The following is a 20564-nucleotide window of genomic DNA, read 5'->3' as shown; positions in this document are numbered from 1 at the left end:
TATTTTTCTACAGCTTCAAATTGAGTTTGCAAAGGAGCAATTGATAGTTGGTTCCATAAGCAGTCCCTGGCCTTGTTCTAACTGAACTTGTCTGTCAATTTGTTGTATTGTGTTTGCTGGTACGTTTCTGTGATGTTAGAAGTTATGCTACCAGTATTTCAAACACCAGCAGAGTCACCCAAGGTGACCAGTTTTCAGGGAGCTTCCAGGAAAAGACAAACTAGGAGGAGGATTTGGTATCTACTAAAACTATCCAGTGAAAACATTATGAAAAGTGTTTCACATAGTGCCCAAAGGCAAAGCCTTCAGGTAGATGTCCCTCAAAATTGTGATTGGAAGTGCTGCCTCCTAAACATAAATGAATACCTTAATGAGTGGGTGGAGTAAAGCTTGCAGGCTTTCATGTACTGACAAGGCACAACTCAACATGAGAACCACGGCAGGCATACCTTCAGAATTCAACCTGGGACGGCATGCAGTGAGAATCCAGGAAAACTTCATGTCAACAATGACACAGGACACATAAAAATCAATATTCTAGGCACTCATGAGCTGAAAAAGACTTTATTGGCTATTTTAAATTGGACAAACAAAGTCTGCCAGGCCAGGAATGACTAATTGAAGAATAGTGGCACAGTCTTCATTACAAAGACCACTTCACAATCTAAAGTGCAATGCAGTGATAGGACAATATTAATAGCAATACAAGAAGACCATTAATACGACTATTACTCAAATTCACACACCAGCCATTCATGCCAAAGAAGAAACCGAAGATTTTACTAACTTCTGCAATAAGAAATTGCTCAAACATGCAATCAAGATATATTCCTAATAGCTGCTGACTCAGAATTAAAAGTTGGAAACAAAGGAAAATGAATACTTAGAAAGCATTGGCTTGGTGACTAAAATGACGCCTGAGATGCAATACTAGAATTTGCAGGATCAACAAGTAACTTTTTTCAACAATGCATTGGATGTCACCAAATGGAATACATAGTTATTAAGTTGTTCTATCTCTGGTGCAGAACTAACTTCACTTCTACTGATGGGTCTGGATCCTGCATCTGGCTCATTGACTTCCTGCTGACCCCAGAAGCCATCAACAGCCTTCATTCAGTTCTACATCTACCAGCCTGTGGTCTTCCAGCTTCCAGTTCATCAACCCATGCAACATGAGCAGGAGACAACCGTCTTACATCTGACCCACTTGAACTGGACTGGACTTCCCACTTCTACCACTGTGAGTGCTATTGCTTGATATAAATCTTTCTATATACATAAAACCTACAAGAGTCACTGGTATTGTTTCTCTAGAGAATTCCACCTAACACAACCACCCATGTGTACCACAACAGAAAAGGACTATAGTCTGGCTGTTATCAGAGTTTGATGGGTTGGCATGCCATACACCAGTTGTTATATATTTTCAATACCATCTCTGCAGCATACTAATATGTAATTTTAAAAAGGTTTACTAGATCTGATCAATATTAAGAATTTATTTTAGATATTAAATGCCACTGAAGAAAAGAGGTAGAAATAATCCAACTTGCTCAAATAACTGTAATTCGTATTCATTGCTATGTAGTCAATACATGGGACACTTCCTAGTCCATAATAGGTACTCAAAATCACTACTGTATACACAAATACACATTGAACAATTACTTGGTCTTTACTTACTCAATTATAAAATGAGGTCAATCAAATCCTTAGTCACTACAAGTTTTTACAGTATAAGAAGTAGAGTTTAGTTCATTACCGATAATGAATGAACTGAGCAAAATGGGGGAAGAAAATCTCAGCCCATTATATCCAGACATTCCTAAAGATCAATCGCCAATAGTAAGAAAACAACAGCTTCTTTAAATTACTTTATTTTTCATAATATTCTAACACATGGTGTTAGAAAAAAATGAATTTTGGCACCATGACTTAAAACTTTTTCAAGTTTAACATTTAAATTAAAACAGTAGCTATAATCAGAATATCTAAACCTCATTCAGAGAAATTATTAAAAAATCAAGTCAACAAATGCTTTTACGATTGGGAATCTTTTTAAAAAGGAGATAAAGAAAGGTAATAAAGTCAGCGTGATAAAGTAGAGGCAATGAAGTAAAGAGAAAAAGTGAATAGTCTACCCATTCATTTTTTTAAAAAGATAATGAGAGACAAAAAATAAAAGGGAATAGACTCAATAACTTTATTTTCCTGATATGAAATTCAAGTACTTAAAAAGTCAGAAAAAATAGTAAAAGACATTACTATTTTCAATAAAATAAACCTTTTTTCTAGTATTAAAGAAGGAAAAAAAAACAGAGTTAGGGGTAACTTGCTGATCTTAAACAAAGAATGTAAAACATGGCCAATGCTTGCAAATTTTCCAATGAGAAAAAGTCACAATGAAATATTCACGTGAAGGAACATAGCACAAATAATACAAATATTTTAAATGTTTCCAACTAGGTAGGGTCCTCAAATGTGCTTTGCACTGTTTCATGTTGAGAAAACATTTTGTGATCTTGGCCTCTGTGCTCCCTTAGCAATTGCTGAAAAGATACCAGCAGGAAAACGTATTGAATCGCCTAGGAGTTTGCTTAGCACCTGATTCCCATGGGTTCCTACTGACTTCCGTTCATGCCCATTTTGTCTGCATGTCTGCTACATACTGATAAATAAAATTCTCTCCAGGCTTTCCTCAAACAAAAATCAGTACTAGTCTCATTTATCACTTGCATATTTATACCTAAATAATTTATCAACTGAAACACAAATGTAAAAAATTTGTCATTATTCTCAAAAACAATAAGGCAGAGAAATAAATACTTTCATTTCCTTCCTTCTTCAATCTGCGTTTTAAGGCTCAGAGCAGATATTAAGAAACATCAAACAATTATTTTGTAAAAAGTTTTTTAAACATTTGGCCCAAAGTGAAGTTGTTCGATTGAAGTTTTTGAAATATTCCTCTCATCTTCTCAAGCACAGCTTCAAAGGCATGCTTATGCCAGGCACCCATTGAAAAAGTGAGTGATTCAGGGATCTATAAATGACACTGCAATGTATCTCGTTCCATTTTTAACTGGAAGTCCTTCGTGCAGATGTGTAAGTCTCCCAGGATGCATGAAGCTCCAACCTTTGCGTGGTGACTCAATGGAGCAATTGTACCTCAGAAACTTACATCCACCACCCTAAAGAACAAAGAGATGTATCAGGTTATCATTTTAATGTTTAGTAAATATTCAAATTATGCCACTGGTGGTAGTTAGGTATTTTGTCAACTTGGCTAGGTCGGGATTCTTAGTGGTGTAGCCTTGTAGTCCTTAAGCCTTTGTTGTAACCTAACGCAATGCGATCACTCCTATAATTTGATTTTCTCTGGGAAGTCAGTCATTTGTAAGATTAGGGTAGGATGTTACATCCTCCCTCAGATCACAGCCCTAATGTAATCAAATAAAATGAAGTTTCTTCTGGGTGTGACTTGCTACCCATATAAATAGATGCTCTGGAAAACCTTGCTTGCCAATCCTGGAACCTGTCAGCAGCCTGACCTCTGCTGACCTTGGATCCATTCACTTCTGAACTCATCAGCCTGCATAATCTTGGGCTCATTAGCCTACGTAGCCAAACAAGTCAAGAGACGCCACCAGCCTAACATCTCGTCCATGGCTTTGGATGTGAATCTCTCTACACATATCCATGAGTCAGAGTTGACTTGATGGCAGTGAGTTTTTGAGACACATCACCATTCTGTCTTCTCTAGAGAACCCAGCCTAAGACATATCCAAGTAGTATCTTCTAAAGAAGCTAAGGCAAAGGCATTTCCAGAATGACACTTATTTCTTCTTGAAAGTGTGAAGAATAGGAGTCATAAATACCTGAAAATCTTCTCCCACACTATTGAGTGCAATATTGATGGTAAATGTGGAAGCATCGTGATGAGGGCGAAGAGAACGCTGTCTATCAGGTGAGTATTTTACTACAAAGTTCAACAGTGCAAACCCCTAAAAAACAAAGTAATTCAGAACATTTGCTAATCAGTAAAATTGGAGGGGGGGGAGACCCACACACACTTGTGTAGTGACTGGCAGGAAGGAGTATAGGGGTAACTACCTTTGTATAATAGCCTGCAAAGACCTTCAGTGTAACAGGTGCAATAAACTCCCGGATAAAATGCAGCCAAACATTCTCCAGATCAATTTGCTTCATGTGGATATCATCCGTTGGGACATTTTCATAACCACCAGATATACGGCTGTCCTAGAAACAGCATTAATGACATCAAAAAGTAGAGTCTACAGGCAATTCACATTTACATTATCTGGGTATTTTTAACTGCAATATCATAATAGTCACTAAAAATAAAAGCTGTTCAATTATGGTATGCCATCTACTTTAATTGCAAAACTATCAAAATAACTTAGTTAACACAGCTTTGCAAATATGTCAATGGTAATTCAAAATATTGAAGAAAAAATATATAATCTTTTTTTTTCTACTTATTTCATATATAGAGGTTTGAATGTAACGCAAATAAACTTTACTTTCTAAGCCTTCTTCTCCACTGAAAATTAGTTGCTGTTTTTAAATAACCACCTTTCAGATAATCTCAGCTACGTTATGTGCAAGCATTCTACTTACCTTCCTTTTAGCTAATCTAGCCCTGAGAACAAGCATCCCGTTATGCTGCTGACTTCCGTTTAGTGGCACCCAAAGACCTTCAGTGATTTCTTTTTATTGCTCTACAGCCAACTGACTTAGAATTGTCCCGCACACTTTGAACTTCCATTTTTCTGCTGAACTAGCTAGCTAAGGGCATTTATTGAGCAGAAGTGTAACTTTACAGGGTATTTCACTAATTTTTTTGGTATTAAAAAATGTTTTTGTTTTAAGCAGCTGACATCAACAGGTTCTCAGAAAGAAGGAAGCACACCAACTACTAGTAATGCTTCCTCCATAGTGGTTGCCATGAATGTACACGCAAAACTGAAATACACCCAAAGTATTCAAACAGATTCCCCTCCTCCTTTCTTTACACGAATAGTTTGAGGAGTTAACTAGATAAAGGGTGTTTTAGCATTTAAAATACAAGTCCCTTAAAGAACGTAACTTAGAGGGTCACTGAAAAAGAGAAAGCCCTTGGACGAGGCGCACTGACACAGTAGTTGTCACAACGATGCTGAGGCTGGTGGCTGATCGACTGGTGGGGCTAGTTCTGTGGGCAGCGGTCACTATGAGCTGAAAGCGACCTGAGAGCACACAACGACCAAGCAGCAGCAGCAGCACATGCGCGTGGGCACGGAGGGAATCAGATTAGCTCGGACAAGTGTGCAATCACAGTGCAAGCACGCACTTTACCTTGTACCACTGACTTTACATATTAGCCAGCATAATTACACATGCAGTCGAACAATCAACTAGTTGCAGAATTGGATCTCAATTGGAGTTCTCCTGACACCTGGGCCAGCTATGTATTTTACTTATCTCTAGGACTCAGACGTGTATGATCATTGGTAATCTACACCTACACACACACACACTTTCCCTTTTGATTGGTGAAATTACAACTTACATGATGTTTCCCCCCAGACCACTGGCCGTAGTGCTCCATTTCTTCCACCAATTCATCACAGGCTTTTTCAGAAAAGATAGGGAACCAAAAGACATCCGGACACGGCTGGAAAATGTGGCATTGCCATTAGAAAATGAACACAGTGTGCCTTTTAGTGAATGGCATTCAAGAGTGAAAGGACAGGCTATTCACGCATCCATCTGATTAAATGTCTTTTTTGAGTTTGCCCGACACTATTGGCATGTCCTGTTACAAACTGGTCAGTAAGGTTTTTTCCCTTCACATGTTAATGTCCATGAAGCCAAGATGTGCTATCGACCTATGTCATCAACTGGAACTGTGATGCAGCTGTAAGGCCGATGTACATGTGTACTTGTGTTTGTTGGGGTGTGTTTAGTTGGTGCTTCCCTTGCTGATTTGCACTCTGAAATGTTTTAAAAATATTTAGACTATGATTTGTCATTGAAACGGAGGTCACTTTGCATACAGTTTACTCAGACATATGTATGATAACACTTAGTCTTAATTAGGCGCCCATATCTTTCAATAAGTTTCAAATGAACTACATGATTAGAAAATATTAGACTACAGCTTTTAATTGGCAGTTAGTTTTTTCTTCTGTGGTACATAAAATATTCTAACTTTTAGAGTGGCTTAAACCTTACATAATCTTAAATAAGGTATCAGCAATAGTTCTAAACTCTAAAACAGAATTCATCTTTAAAAAAAGAAGTTTTAGAGCAAATATTCTTGGAGCTCCATTTCTTTCAAACACAAACTTTTATTGCAAGAGTTCTATGTCAATGCTCTCTCCATAGTTTCTCTTAAGTGGTTTCAGAGAGCTTGTGAGTTAGTCAAAGAATAAGGCCTTTCGAGCCATAATCCAACGACCCTTTCACAGAGGTTGCCTGGTTCACAACAGCAGCAAAATTACAGTTATGAAGTAGCAATGAAAATAATTTTATGATTGGGGGTCACCAAAACATGAGGAACTGTATTAAAGGGTTGCATTAGGAAGGCTGAGAACCACTGCTTTATGTGATATGAGATACTGAGAACCACTGCTCTATGTGAATCAAGCCACTCTCTTTGTATAATGGTTATCTTGGTAATTGTTACTTATAAAGGATGTAAGGAATGATATGCTATAGCTGAAAGGAGAAAAGCTGCTGCTTGAGTGGCCTGAGGAAGAAGCCTGTCTGGTTAGGTTTTGTAGGAGGCCAATGCCGACTGGAAACCACCTGCCAGAGGCCCTACATCCTATGTGCGTAAATAAGATACAGTTCAGGAGTGGAAAACAGCTTCTTATATATTTGGGTATCATTAAAAGATGGAGAGCTCTACGTTAATTTGATTGCACTAATAATACTCAATTTAATTCTAACCACAGGACTTTTCCCTACACTGGGCTGGTAATAAGGTGGGAAGATACTTCCCTACAAAGCCATCCTGCTGCATATAAAATGAGTCCTCAGAGAAGCAGGGGTGTGATCTTCTCACCGGCAAGAGCCAAGAGTGGAGCACAACCTCTGGACACAGCACTTGGCTTACCCTGCCTGACCTGTGGATTTTGAACTGAACAGTACCCACCACCACATGAGGCATTTCCCCAAACTTCCGTGAGTTTCTATGAGATGCTGCAATGATTCCCAGAAGCCATAAATGTGAGGGAATACACTGTGGAAGGGCGGGGGCAGGAACAGAGATGAATAGCATCATGAAAGAGTTGAACATTCAGGGCATCATTAATCTCCAACTCTTTGGGACTAGTCTAGTTTTAATTCTTCCAAAACAGATTATTAGCACAGCTTGACTACTTGGGAGTCTATTTAAAAGAGTCACGATCTTTAAATTATTGTTAATCTCCACATTTTACATATTTATAACAGTATTGATAAAACTGTGTAATTAACAACTGATTCATATAAATTTTAAGATAGGGTATTGTCTCCACTTTCAAACCATTCTGCCTAAACATGCCTACAGCAATATCTCCTAATGGAAAAAGAAGCAAAAAGTCCTACACTTCGCAATAATTATTACACACCTGTTCGACTAAATTTTCAGTGAAAATCTTGGAATAATCACGGCTTATATATTTTTCCTTCCAGTCCTACAAAAAAATTGATAGAAATTAAAGCAAATGCCTTCTTTGTAAAGACCTTATTGGAAAACACAAAGTATGCATCTTAGAAATTGTTCAAACAATTTGTAAATGACTATACATAGGGGGTTAAGAGAGGAACTTACAGACAGCACAGCTTATGCTTTAGTATTTGCCAGATTCTGGGATGCTCACATCATTCTCAAGGAGAAAAAACATTCCCCAAAGAACAAAAGTCACGGCCGTCGAATCACTAGTGGTTTCACAGCAATCCCCAGGACAGGGTGGGGCTGTCCTGTGTCTCCCAGGCTGTCCCATCGTGGGAGCAGAAGGAGGCGCTAACCGAAGACATCTTACCAGGAAATCAGAGTTACCCAAGAAGTCTAATCACTGCATTTCTCAAAATACCAGGAGGTTCAATGCCAATGTAAAATATGCAATTCTACCCTCACCATGAAAAGCCTCTTTCAATTCCACTTCAGTGAAAGATGAAGATATGCACCCAAAATGGAACAAAAGTACTTTTAAAATGCAAAAGTGTCAAAAGATATTCTTTTCCTATTCAAAAGAGTATTCAAAGTAGATTAGATTTACTATTGCTGGATGTCAACTCTGCCTACAAAGTAAAAGATAAAGGCCAATTCTTATCAAGGGGATTAAGTCTGTATAACTTGAAACATTTACTATTGGCTGAAGAAAAGCCACAAACAGTAGTGCTACAGCAATGAGAGATAAGTATTCAAATGTAGTTTCCCTCAAATACATGTACCAACTTGACTAAAGAAGAGAAAAACTACAAGACCAAAAATGATTGAAGTCTTTTTTTTTAAATTTAGACTTTAAAACAAATGGTTCATTCAATTAGGACTTTAAAAATATGCCAAGTCAGCTTGTTTTGCAATTTTTTCTCTCCCTTATCTTTGGTATAAACCTCCCAAATTGCTTTAAAATATAAACAAGATGACAGTCTATTTCCCACACTAATTTATGAAATTTTCTTTATATTTTAACATACAATTTTTATAAGCATTTTTCCCTGAAATCGGGATTGAAAAATGAAAAGTACTTTTGAGAGCACAAAATTGAAATACTAGACAAAATTACAGGAATTCAACAATTCCTATCTTCAAACCTAAGATGTCTTAATGAAAGTATTTCTTGGTACAGTTGAGACCTAATCTAAAGATCATAAAATATAATTGTCATTTTAAAAGTCATTTAATATGGTTTTATTAGTTGATTGATTTACATCCACTTAGTTATAAGAAAATAAGTAAAAAATGAAGTTCCAAATAAAGTACATACCACAGGATTTTCAAAGATCTGCCAGAAGTCATTGTTGTAATGAGAAGTATTGTAATTAGCAGTTGATAAAAGCCTTCCAAATTCATGTCTATTAGAAATGTACATAAACACACCCTATGTGCCAAAAAAAAAATAGTATTAACAATTTACAGTAAAATACAATAAAATAAATTTAACCATGGGAAAAACATGAAGATAATATGGGTTGGAATTCATGAATATGAATTCTTATTTTTCATACAAAATCATGCATAAATATAAAATAGATGAAAAATGTGATTATTAATTCAGGCACCACACAAAACTGTTTGGCAGTACAGACATTCAACGGAAGAAACAAGAAGACTAGATTGGCTTTGTCCCTTTCTCATTGATTCTAGATGTGGACATCCGAAAATTAATCCCTGTTTGGAAACAGAAATGTCCTGAGACACTCCAGTGTGGTGAGTGGTACCTCTTTTCAGCTTCTTTCTGTTTCAAAGAAGCTATTAAAACTATTATCACATTTTTAAAAGAGAATTAAAAATGTTAATTAGTATTACATCAGTTTATTTCATTCGTTTAGTTGTCCTGATGTTTAAAACTGAACAGAGTAATTGATAAGAACCCTGTATTATAAGGCAGCTGAAGAAAACCAGTTTCATATCTTAAACTCCAATCAAGTAAATATAGTAAACATGACCAACATGCTCTTTTGTACCTGTTTGAATAATAAAAATGTTAGTGAATGAATTTTAAGAAATAATGAAAAACATCCAAACCTTATCGCTATGAAGATATATATAATAGCCACTCCTATAAATTTCTCATTATTAGAGGTAAAAAAACCAAAATGCTAGAGAAAATAGTGAAAGGGACTCATGTTTAGCTTTCTCACCTTTCAAGTACAAAATATAAGCCGGCAAAAACAACCAAGTATTGACTATGGTATGCAAACAGGCACACACACACATGCACATACACCAATTCAAAACCAATGGACCAACATTTTAACATGCTAAATGGAAAGAAAATTCTTAAAGATATTTTAAGGCATGAAATATACCATATTTATTATTACTTAAATAAACGAAATAAATAAATAAATAAATTAAAATAACACCTTTGGGGGGCTGAGCATTTGGAATGTTTCCGGAGTAGGGGAGTCTTTTTCCCTTTGCAAAGTCTAAAATGAAGAGAGGCATTGGGTAAGTCGACCTGCACACGCTCGCTCAGTACTCTGAGGTAAACAAAGACAGCGGCCTTTGTCAACAGCTGACATTCGGAAACGCCCTTTGTAGACAGCATGCAGAACAAGCAAAGCTCACAGCGCACACGTAAAGAAAACTCCAGCCCTTTCCTGCCTTTTTTCCCCCATCAAATAGTAATCCAAGCTCATTCTTTAGCAGAACGTACAGAAGATATAAAATTAAGGAAAAGGAAAAAAAATTAAGTAAGAGAGAGGCCATTCCAGGATGCACTGTTGGGTCAAATTAGCCAAACATGAGCACAAATTCTAACCACGGGTACTAAGGATATTCAATAACACAATGCACATATGTTTGTAGGAAAACAAATATATTCAAACAACATACATGCCTTGTTAAAACAAGAATAATTAATAAATACTTGCCAACTTTTCTGTTTTCCCCAAATCAAAATTGTTTATATAAATAAAAATAATCACATCATGTTTAAAACAGTCACATAAATATGTCAAGACATATTTATATATTTTGAAGTATAAACTTTATTTTCGTTTATATTTTATAAACCCATACTTATAGAACAGCAATGTTATTAATTTTTCAAATGAAAAAAATAGATGACCTATCTCAATCCTTCTCCCAATTTAGTCCCAGACTTGTTTTTTAAATGTGTGAAATTAATAATGATCCAAAGGTATATCTACTTAGAGAAAACAAGGACATTTATTTCAGAACAAATGTGTATACCTTCAAAATATATAAATGATCATTTCATCAGATCTGTAATAAATTTTAATTTAGTCTCATTTGCACTAAAGCTGTACAAATGAAAATTGGGATAAATTCTTAAAAGTGCAAAGCTGATCTATAGGAGCTTCGTATCCACTACTGAAAAACTCCTGTTGCTTATGAACTAGCCTGGGCAGCAAATCTAACATTTCCAAATTTTCCTCTCACAATTAAATATTAAAAAGTATTCTCCAAAAATATTCTCAATTTTCTAATATGTAACAAAAAAATTGGCCAGTACTTTCAAATTAGAAAGAAAAACATCAAAAAATGACGACACACTTGGTAAAGCAAGCCCTGTCAAGAGAACATTCAAGCAAGCTATCCCTGTCAACTTACCATTTCTCTAGCATTTCGGCAAAGAGCCATATCAGGATCCAATTTATCTCGAACAAAATAGTTCCTTTCATTCATTTCAGATCGGAGTGTCTCTCCTTTAATTAAGTATACATTGGCCATATATGGGACATTCCAAACACCTCTGGAAGTGAAAAAGAAGATACCCCCCAAATTACCACAAATACACACAAAAAGTGTTTCATTTTTAGGTTTTTAAAATAAAGTATGTATATTTCCAAAAGTTGTATATATACACTGTTGAATAAATTATGCAAAAACACAATCATAGTTGACATACATGAGTCTAAATGCAGGTGACATTAAAATTCTGCAGCCATAAGTATATGTATGTTAAATTTTACTTTGATGTTTGCATAAAGAATTTATGAAAATAACTCTCAAGCTAAAGGAATTTACTTGGTATATATACCACCTGAAACTCGGGAAATGAGTCACTATCTTTCTTGTTAACTTGATTCAGGGGTGGGAATCTGTTTGCCATTTGCCATCATTCCCCAATTGGTCAGGGCTGGTTCCCATGGTCCGAAGAGCAGCTCTTCTCAGTTCCTGCTCAGTGCCCTCATATTTGCATACTGGCACCAGCATAGCAGAAATAATTACACCACAAAAAGGGGCAAATGCACTAAATCAGAGCACCTTATACCCCCAAGTCAGTTGCTAGATGCTTACCAGGATAGCACTGAAAATAACCTAAAAGTCTTCTAAAATATACCTCCTTGAAATGCATTCGTCCACTTCGAGTCATGATGGAAAAAGGAAGGTATGAAGTCATGCTGTTGGAAGCACAGGACTATTGAAAGACACTTTCAGGGGCCGCCTCCTTTCCTGGGCCTGCCTACTCACTTACACAGAAGGATAAAAAAAGCTTTGTCTAAATGGTAGGGCCAGTCACTTTTGAAAACAGGACGGGAATAAGTTGACAAAGGAAACCCAATTACAAAAGTATACTGAAGGGAATTTGATATCATTGTGTTTTCCTCAGCCAGTGTCAAAGGAAATGGTCTTCCAGAAAAGAATGCAACGTGTCAGCTAAAGAGAGGAATGAATCACTGGAATGTGTGGTGCTGCAATTTTGAAGGAAAACAGATCTCATCCACACACACATGCACACACCCTCATACACATAACCTAAAATGTCATTCTTTCACGTCACTTTTAGACACGAAGGCAGTGGTTTTCTCAACCTTCCTAATGCAGCGGCCCTTTCATACAATTCCTCATGTTTGTGGTGACCCCCAACCATAAAATTGTTTTTGTTGCTACTAAATATCTGATATGCAGGATGTATTTTCTTTGCTATGAATTGAACATAATTAAAGCATAGTGATTAATCACAAAACAATATGTAATTACATATTGTGAAGTATTTGTGTTTTCCAATGGTGAGAACTGCTGTTTTAAGGGATCAAATGTGTATTCTTTTCCTCATCTATCAGAAAACCATCGGCAGAAAATGCCCTGAATTTAAAGCAACTTAAATGAAACACATTCTCTACTTTAGTTCCATGAACCCTTATTCAGACACAGGCAGTATCAGGGACATGGTCTCATCAAGGAATCCTGGAGTCACAAAATATGTTTTTAAGCAACAGATGTGACCAGAAGTGTTTCTCACTATCATGCTTCTTAATTACTGTTAACAAAATCCTTTCTCATACGTCATTCATATCTAAGTTTTGTATACTACACCACTTAACAGTTTAAAGAGAAACATATAATTTATTTTCTAAATTGAAAAAGAGAAGCTTATAACAATGACAGGATGTTTTTGGCTAAGCTGCCTTGTCTGAGAACTAAGACCAAACACTTAATGACTCAGTTACATCGGTCTAGGTTTATTCTATAAAAAAGACAAACAAACCCACACAAAAAATCCCCTTCTTCTCTGATGATTGGTTATCAAAATGATCTCTATGATCATTTTGTAATTTAATATATAAAATGTCATCAGTGAGATAAATATCAAGCATATATTCACTTTGTAAGAAGTATATATTCCTTCAAACTCTGAGAATACCAATCAATATCAGTAAAGAAACAAATCTTTAAAAGTCCAATCTCCAATAAAAACCCCAACTAATATTAATAACTCTTGGGTAGCTGAGGTTGTGTTCTGCTATCTGCGCTCTTTTTAAAACCTACCAGCACAACCTTCACCCTGGCCACCAAATAATAAATTAACTAAATTTCCTTTGCAAACCTTTAACTAAAAAATGCTACGTTTTTGTGGACAAGAAGATGTCTACTCAGAGCTATATATTGTCTCTTGGTATTTATCACAGTAAAATTTTATTCCTTTAAATATTTAGAACATAAACAGTTTTAAGCCATTAATTTCATATTAGTATTTTGCAGCATGTCAAATAACATTCACCTTCAAATACTTTCATTAGATAGAGATAAAGAAAACAAAACACATTTAAAAATAATCAAACATTAGAATGATCACATATTTTTAGATTCTGGTGCTTTATATACAAAAATGGATTAACTGTGGCAGCTAGATTACATGTCACCTTGATTTTGTGTGAATGTAGAAGGAGCCCTGGTGGTGTAGTGGTTACTCATTGGGCTGCTAATCACAAGGCTGGCAGTTCGTAACCACCAGACATTCCTCAGGAGAAAGATGAGGCCTCTACTCCCATGAATTACAGGGTCTTGGAAACCCACAGGTGCAGTTCTGCTCTGTCCTATAGAGTCACTATGAATCGGAATCTACTCATGGCTGTGAGCGTGTTTTTTTGGAGTTTGATGGGGTGGAGACCAAGCTATCTATCAATCAGGGCACAGCCTGCTGATGCGTCCTTCGGGTTATGTGACCTTTTCTACAAGAGAGACAGTGAGACCTTCCCCTCTCTGTCTGTTTGCCTTCTCCCTCACTGGGACTCTGCACCTCTCTCCAGAGATGGCCCCATGTGGACTGCAGACCTGCAGAGCTGCCGGGCCCTGCCACGTGCCAGTAACCTTTGATTCAGACAACTCTGCATCCATGCGCCTGTGATCCCCATTCAGACAGCTCTGCATCTATGTGCCTGTGATCTCCATTTACTTCTGCCTCTTCGGCCTGCAGCTACATGAGACTTGGATAACATCAGACCTGGGAACTTGAGTGTGACTGGGCTGCGATGCTTTCTTGATAATGAATTACTTCCTGTTTACACATATATGAGTATCACTAGCTTTGTTTCTCTAGACAACCCAGCCTCTCTCAGTAACTTACACTCTGTTCCCTTGAACAATATCTACATAATCTTCAGCTCGAGCATAGTATCCATCAGGGCTCAAGGCTCCCCAGAAGTTGGACCACAGCTTTCCGTGACGAGTTACCAGAGGGGCAATGATTTTCCTAAAGACAGAGAAAGGAATTACTTCATTTTTAATTACCTAAAAAGTATCTTTGAGTTACCATGTTACCTAGCACAACTCATTGATCATACATCTAAATATGCCACACACAAAAATAAAAAGGGAAGTTCTTCCCAACACCTTATTATTATAAATGAGTATATAATTTTCTATCTGAAATAGAGTAAAGGAAAAAGAAAATGCAATTGAAATGAATTTGAAAAATAACATGTACCTTAAAATTGAAAATACCTGTTATTTAATTTTTTTCTCAATGTAATTCAAAGATTTTAGAAATTATGCCCAATGGGATCATTTATTTCCATTACGAATGGGCTGGCAGATAGTCCTGATAAAGTATGCATTAAATATAGGTCAAGTTAAAAATAAATGAATAACTAAACATGGATGGGCCGAGACATCTGTGCATTATTCAACAAATAAGCCAACAACAAAAAATCAGATGCCCCGCAGTCACTGCCTAGGATCTCATGGCAAGTCCATGTGCTCAGCTCCTATCAGCACTCTGTCAGGGCTTCACACGCTGGGGCTTTCAGAGACTACCACCAGCCTTTTCTTCTGAGAGTCCTCCGGGAGCTTCAGATCATCAGCGTTTTGGTCAGCCGCCACTCTATAAATAGGTCAGTTCCCCTAAAATCATGTCCCAAATTACTTTAAAGCATGCTTTCATGTTCTATAATTTAAATACATATATATGGAACAACTAGGAGCTTCGGCAATACTGAACATTTTTCTGGCCCTTTATTTTAGAAAACAAAATACAGGATGACTGATAGAACATTCAGTCTCAAGAAAGTGGATCCTTTTAGACAAGGGTATGTTATAAATTAAAGGCATGACATAAGAGAAATCTATCATGTGCTTTTATTTTCCAAGGAAGACAACAAATTTGAAGGTTCCTTAGTATTACATCTGAAATGAAGTGAATTATAGTGCACCATCGAATTTTTAAGAAAAGATCATCCGACTCCTTCAAGAGGAAACATGGACCGAGGAAACCAGTCTCCACACACACACAAACGTAACAAAACAATTTCACAACATTCTAATTTTGTGAAGACCAGCTGCGATCTTTTAAGTTGCACATAGAAAAATTAAACACAATAGGGAATAAGTACACATTACGCAAAATAAACACTTAAGATTTATTTTTCTAAATTCTTATTAAAATCAAATATTACTAACTAGAAAATTCTACTTTCTTGTTTTAGTTAGAATACATGATATTTCAAATATCAAATTACTCTATGCATTATACTTATTATTTAATGTCAATAAGTGACGATATTCAATATTTCATAGAAAAAAAACCTTTGAATTCTATAGTGCTAGTTGATTCCTAAAATATTTGGCTCAAGAAACTCAGAAAACGCACACTAATTTGCTACTTGCTTCAAGGTTTAGAAAGGTAAAGGTAACAGCTGGGAGACGGTGCCGCCTGAGCGCTATGAAACACAAGCCTGAGATGGGAGTTGGGCTCCATACCGGGGAATTGGATTGTTAGCAGGGTTAAAACGTTAGGATAATACAAAGGGTGCTGTGCTCAATAAAGAACAGATTCATAAAACAGTTCACCAAGCAACGGTAAGCCCTTACCAAGGTGTCATAAAATAAAAGCATCTAAATATTATTAAAAAGCATATGTATATTACATATTATATTTCAATCAAATTAAGAAGAAATTAAAATAGCAAATTCAAGAAAATATTACTGAATTCCATTAGGCTGTATGAGTTCAAAATTACAACCCTGTCCCCTATATCTAGGAGAGTCCAACTGCTTTTCTTTGTCTAAAGAGCAAAATCTTATTCATATACTTTGGAAAATTATTATTACAGCAGACCTGCAATTATAGACCATTATTGTAAAGGAATGGGGCTGTATATATACAGTTTCAGAGAAGTTTCAGATTTTGAAGTAAAAACTGTGAAACAAAAAATTCTAAAAATTGACAAGTTCTAGAAAATAATTGGACTGAGTGCCCATGTTTTACTCAAAAAATGAAAAAGTTATTCTAGCACTGCATCAACTAAACATTTTATGCATTAAAGTAAGAAAACAAATTCCAATTATATATAAACATATTTAGAACTATCCTTGCAATTTGGTAAGGCATCATTAAATGTAAGATCTCAATAGTAGTAATAATAGTAGCAGTATTATTAATGAGTGAAGATTAATATCATTATGCAATGATATACAATGATAAAAATGGTAGATTTTTCATTTCAATTTAATTAAATGAAAATTGTATTGTCATATGTTGGTTACTATCCAGAATATGTTCTGTAAAAAAGTACATGATGAAATTCAGAAATTGCGAAAAGACCATATATATTTCCATTTGCAATCCTTTGATTACAAACAAGTTCCTTTTCCAATTCTGTCTTTTAATTTATACAAAAGTTGGAACAGTTAGATATAGTTTGTGTCTATCATCAGCCAATTGCTTGTCTTAATATACAGCATACCTTTCTATCTAGAAAGACTTAGAAAAGCGCATCTAAACACATTTACAGATCTTAACATAATAGTAGTTAAAATAATGCTTTGATAACTATCACAAAGTAGTAACTGTTAGTTTTATGAACCACTATATGAGCTGAGGATTTTTATTATACGACCTTTACATGGGGTGGGACCATGGACACAGATATGTACACATACTGCCTGGATGGAGGTTATATATGGTATATGACTATAGCACTAAATAAAGCTGCAGATTTGACCACGGGGTGATTTATATCTCTGAAATTTCTTTCCAATTTTAACAGTACTCAGGTTTCTAAGTCATAAGTTTTCTGTGATTTACTAAAAAACACAAAATAAAACTGAGGATAAAACAATTTAAAATTTTACTGATATCAGATGCAGCCAGTTTTTAAAAGAACAGGCCAAATACAACTGACACTCTATTTGCGATTGTAACTAATATTTATGTCATCAGCTAATTTTCTACTTTTAAAATTTAGAAATGAAAATTTATAAGGCATAAAAAATTACTCTGAGTTATTTCCCACAATTTGCTAAACTGAGACAAAAATATACAGTACGGTCCAAAGGCAAGACCCTATATATGTAAGCAGAGGGTTATTATTATTAACAATTGATACTGATTATTATATAGTACCTGTTCTGTTCCATCAGTATTTTTAAAGTCCGTGTGTTTGTCAAAACAACATCTGCGTCCACACTGAAGTAATAACTGCACTTTTCATCCTGACGGCAAAAATCCCTGTCGTTGAAAAAGGTAATAAAAATCAGAAAGAATAAGTGTGTGGTGGTTGAAAATGCTAAGACACATCTTATATACAAAATAAGGTTTCTCTTAAAGAGCTGTTATAATAGAAATAGTGAGATATCTTAAATTTTAAAATAGCCAACATATCAGCATAGATAGAGATCAACACTACAAATTTAGAACAAAATATATTACCAAACCATGAAAATTTTTAAGTCATACGTTAAAACCTCAAGCCAAATTTAATCCTTTCTGAAGGTGGGGGGGGGGGGGTAGGGAATCCACTATATTTGTCAACTTTTTAAAAATCAAGATGCTTTCTTTCTTTTGTTTGTTTTAATAATTTTATTTGGGGTTCATACAACTCTTATCACAATCCATACATCCATCCATTGTGTCAAGCACATTTGTACCTTTGTTGCCATCATCATTCTCAAAACATTTGCTTTCTACTTGAGCCCTTGGTATCAGCTCATTTTTCCCCTCCTTCCCACTCCCTCATGAACCCTTGATTAATTTATAAATTATTATTTTGTCATATTCTTATACATAAACACACTCAATTTTCAGTAAATCTTGTAGATGATGTAAACGATTCATATGTGAATACTTTTATAAATGGATTTGCATGGACTTCCTTGTGTAATAGCTACTCCCCTTTCCTTGGTAGTATTTGTAGCATTGTCATAAATGACATCTCACCCAAGACTGAGCCCCTTGTCATAAGGGAACTGTTCCCATATCTGTTATCATTGACATTTGCCGTCTCCCTTTCCCGGGCCTGAGGTCCTCTCCCTAATCATCTCAGGACTGGCTCCAGTTACCATGTTCTGCTGTGGTCAGTCTGTCTCTCACACAAACTTTATTTCTAAGTCTAAACAGAGCACCAGTAGGAACACTTATTAAAACTCTCAAAGTAATTACAGAAAATAAGTTCCATAGGGCCCTCCAATGAATAAATTATGAGACCATTAGTAAGGATATGTTTGAATTTTTAGAGGCCCATTTTCCTGCCTACCATTACATTCCCAAACCAAGTAGAGCCCATTACGCCAAGCCCTTAGCTTCCACAGCAGGGGACACTACAGTTAGTGGTAGGCAGGCATACATGCTGCCAAGATGCCCACCAGGTCTTCATCATCTTTCAGTCAATTGGCTCTCAACACGATGCCTGACTGATTCAATCTGCCATCCATTGAGTAAGTTCTTATTTTTAAAATCATCTTTTTTATTGTGTTCCTAAGCATTCCAATGGCTAAGCAAACAACTTCAAATTGCCCTTATGAGGGTTTCACATAAATACCTATCATCTATTAATCTAGATGAATAGGTAAGTAAAATGTAGAGATATCCTTCTCACCCTACAATGGGAAACATATACTTTGCACCACACACAAAGCCCAACTCTAGTAAGTCCTACATTTTCTGTGATTTACCAAAAGCCACAGCTGAAACTGGGGCTAAACCATTTTAAATTTACTAGTATCAGATAGAGTCAACTTTTAGGAGAAGAACAGGCCAAATAAAACTGACAAACACTTTATTTGTGATTTAAATTAATACTTCTAACTATTATCAGGTAATTTTCTATCCTTTTAAAAATTAGAAACAAAGGTTTATAGGGTATAAAAATTACTTTTGAGTTATTTCCCTCAGTTTGTTGAACTGAGACAAAAATACGCAATAGCTAAATGTCTGCTAAGCCAGTCTTAGTTTTTACAGTATCTTTGTGTTAGTTTTTCAGTGTATTTCTATTTAAAACCTTGCTCAGAAGTCCCATTACTACTTTGATTGAATGTGCTGATTCCTATGCATTAAAATAAAAATGTAAATAACTCCCATACATTTTAGTATATGTGCTGCCAAAGCGAGCACAACTCCCATACATTTTAAATGTAACTATATCTGAACAAAAACATAGTCTGACAATAGATACCCTGATACACTGTTGAGAGATCCAAGTTTAGCTACTACTTTGGGGAGAAAGTTTGCTTTATCTTAACACTTCTTTACTAGAAACCGTTCCAATATATTTGCACATACATTCCCATGTTTCTGGCTTCAGCTTGACTTAGATTTTCTTCTGGTCCTACAATTTTTATAGTGTTGATTTCATGTTTAGCTTTATCAAAAAATTCCTTGATGTCCTTTTCATGATAAACTTCCTGCAATATATTTAAAATATCCAAAATTAGAAAGTACTGTGAATTCAATAATCTTTATATGCACTCATATCCACCCAATGCTCTCTTACGCGTGCTATAATTATTCTTTAAGTCTAAAGTACATATTCATATTCTTTAAAGAGAAAAAACTCCAAAATTCTTTAAATATCTCCTCTTAGACGTGTCTTGACATAAATGTTTAAATCCTGGATGCTTTAAAATGTTTATGATTCAAACGGGAAATATGACAAGTAACCTAAGTATGGTAAAATACCCAGGAAAAAAATGCCATTAATTTGTTGCAATCTAACAAAAACATATTTTATGATATAAAACATTTAAATATTATTGAAAAACCATAAAAAATTACTGGTGATGGATACAATTTTGTGTAACAAATACAGGAAGAAGTTTAACAAACATTATCATTAGGAAAATAGGATGAGACAATCATCAACATAAGACTATCACAGTA

At 35.5% G+C, this 20564-nt stretch overlaps 1 protein-coding gene across 1 annotated transcript in view; it reads right to left on the bottom strand.

Annotated features, from left to right (window-relative positions):
• Positions 1–548: 548 nt before the first annotated feature.
• Positions 549–20564, bottom strand: part of PLOD2 (procollagen-lysine,2-oxoglutarate 5-dioxygenase 2) — a 102071-nt gene continuing 82055 nt past the window's right edge. Inside the window, exons 11-21 of the mRNA XM_004708624.2 lie at positions 19968–20089; positions 17814–17918; positions 14538–14663; positions 11297–11438; positions 10084–10146; positions 8982–9095; positions 7620–7685; positions 5573–5677; positions 4114–4260; positions 3879–4004; positions 549–3191 (exon numbers count right to left, since the gene is read on the bottom strand). Of these exons, the coding sequence (XP_004708681.2) occupies positions 3036–3191; positions 3879–4004; positions 4114–4260; positions 5573–5677; positions 7620–7685; positions 8982–9095; positions 10084–10146; positions 11297–11438; positions 14538–14663; positions 17814–17918; positions 19968–20089 (1272 nt within the window). The 3' untranslated portion in view covers positions 549–3035. The remainder of the gene's footprint in view (positions 3192–3878; positions 4005–4113; positions 4261–5572; positions 5678–7619; positions 7686–8981; positions 9096–10083; positions 10147–11296; positions 11439–14537; positions 14664–17813; positions 17919–19967; positions 20090–20564) is intronic.

This window comes from Echinops telfairi, unplaced genomic scaffold (genome assembly GCF_000313985.2).
Source record: "Echinops telfairi isolate 266 unplaced genomic scaffold, ASM31398v2 ScPeMD7_4225;HRSCAF=4972, whole genome shotgun sequence".
Classification (NCBI taxonomy): domain Eukaryota; kingdom Metazoa; phylum Chordata; class Mammalia; order Afrosoricida; family Tenrecidae; genus Echinops; species Echinops telfairi.
This window is presented reverse-complemented; position numbering and strand designations above follow the sequence as displayed.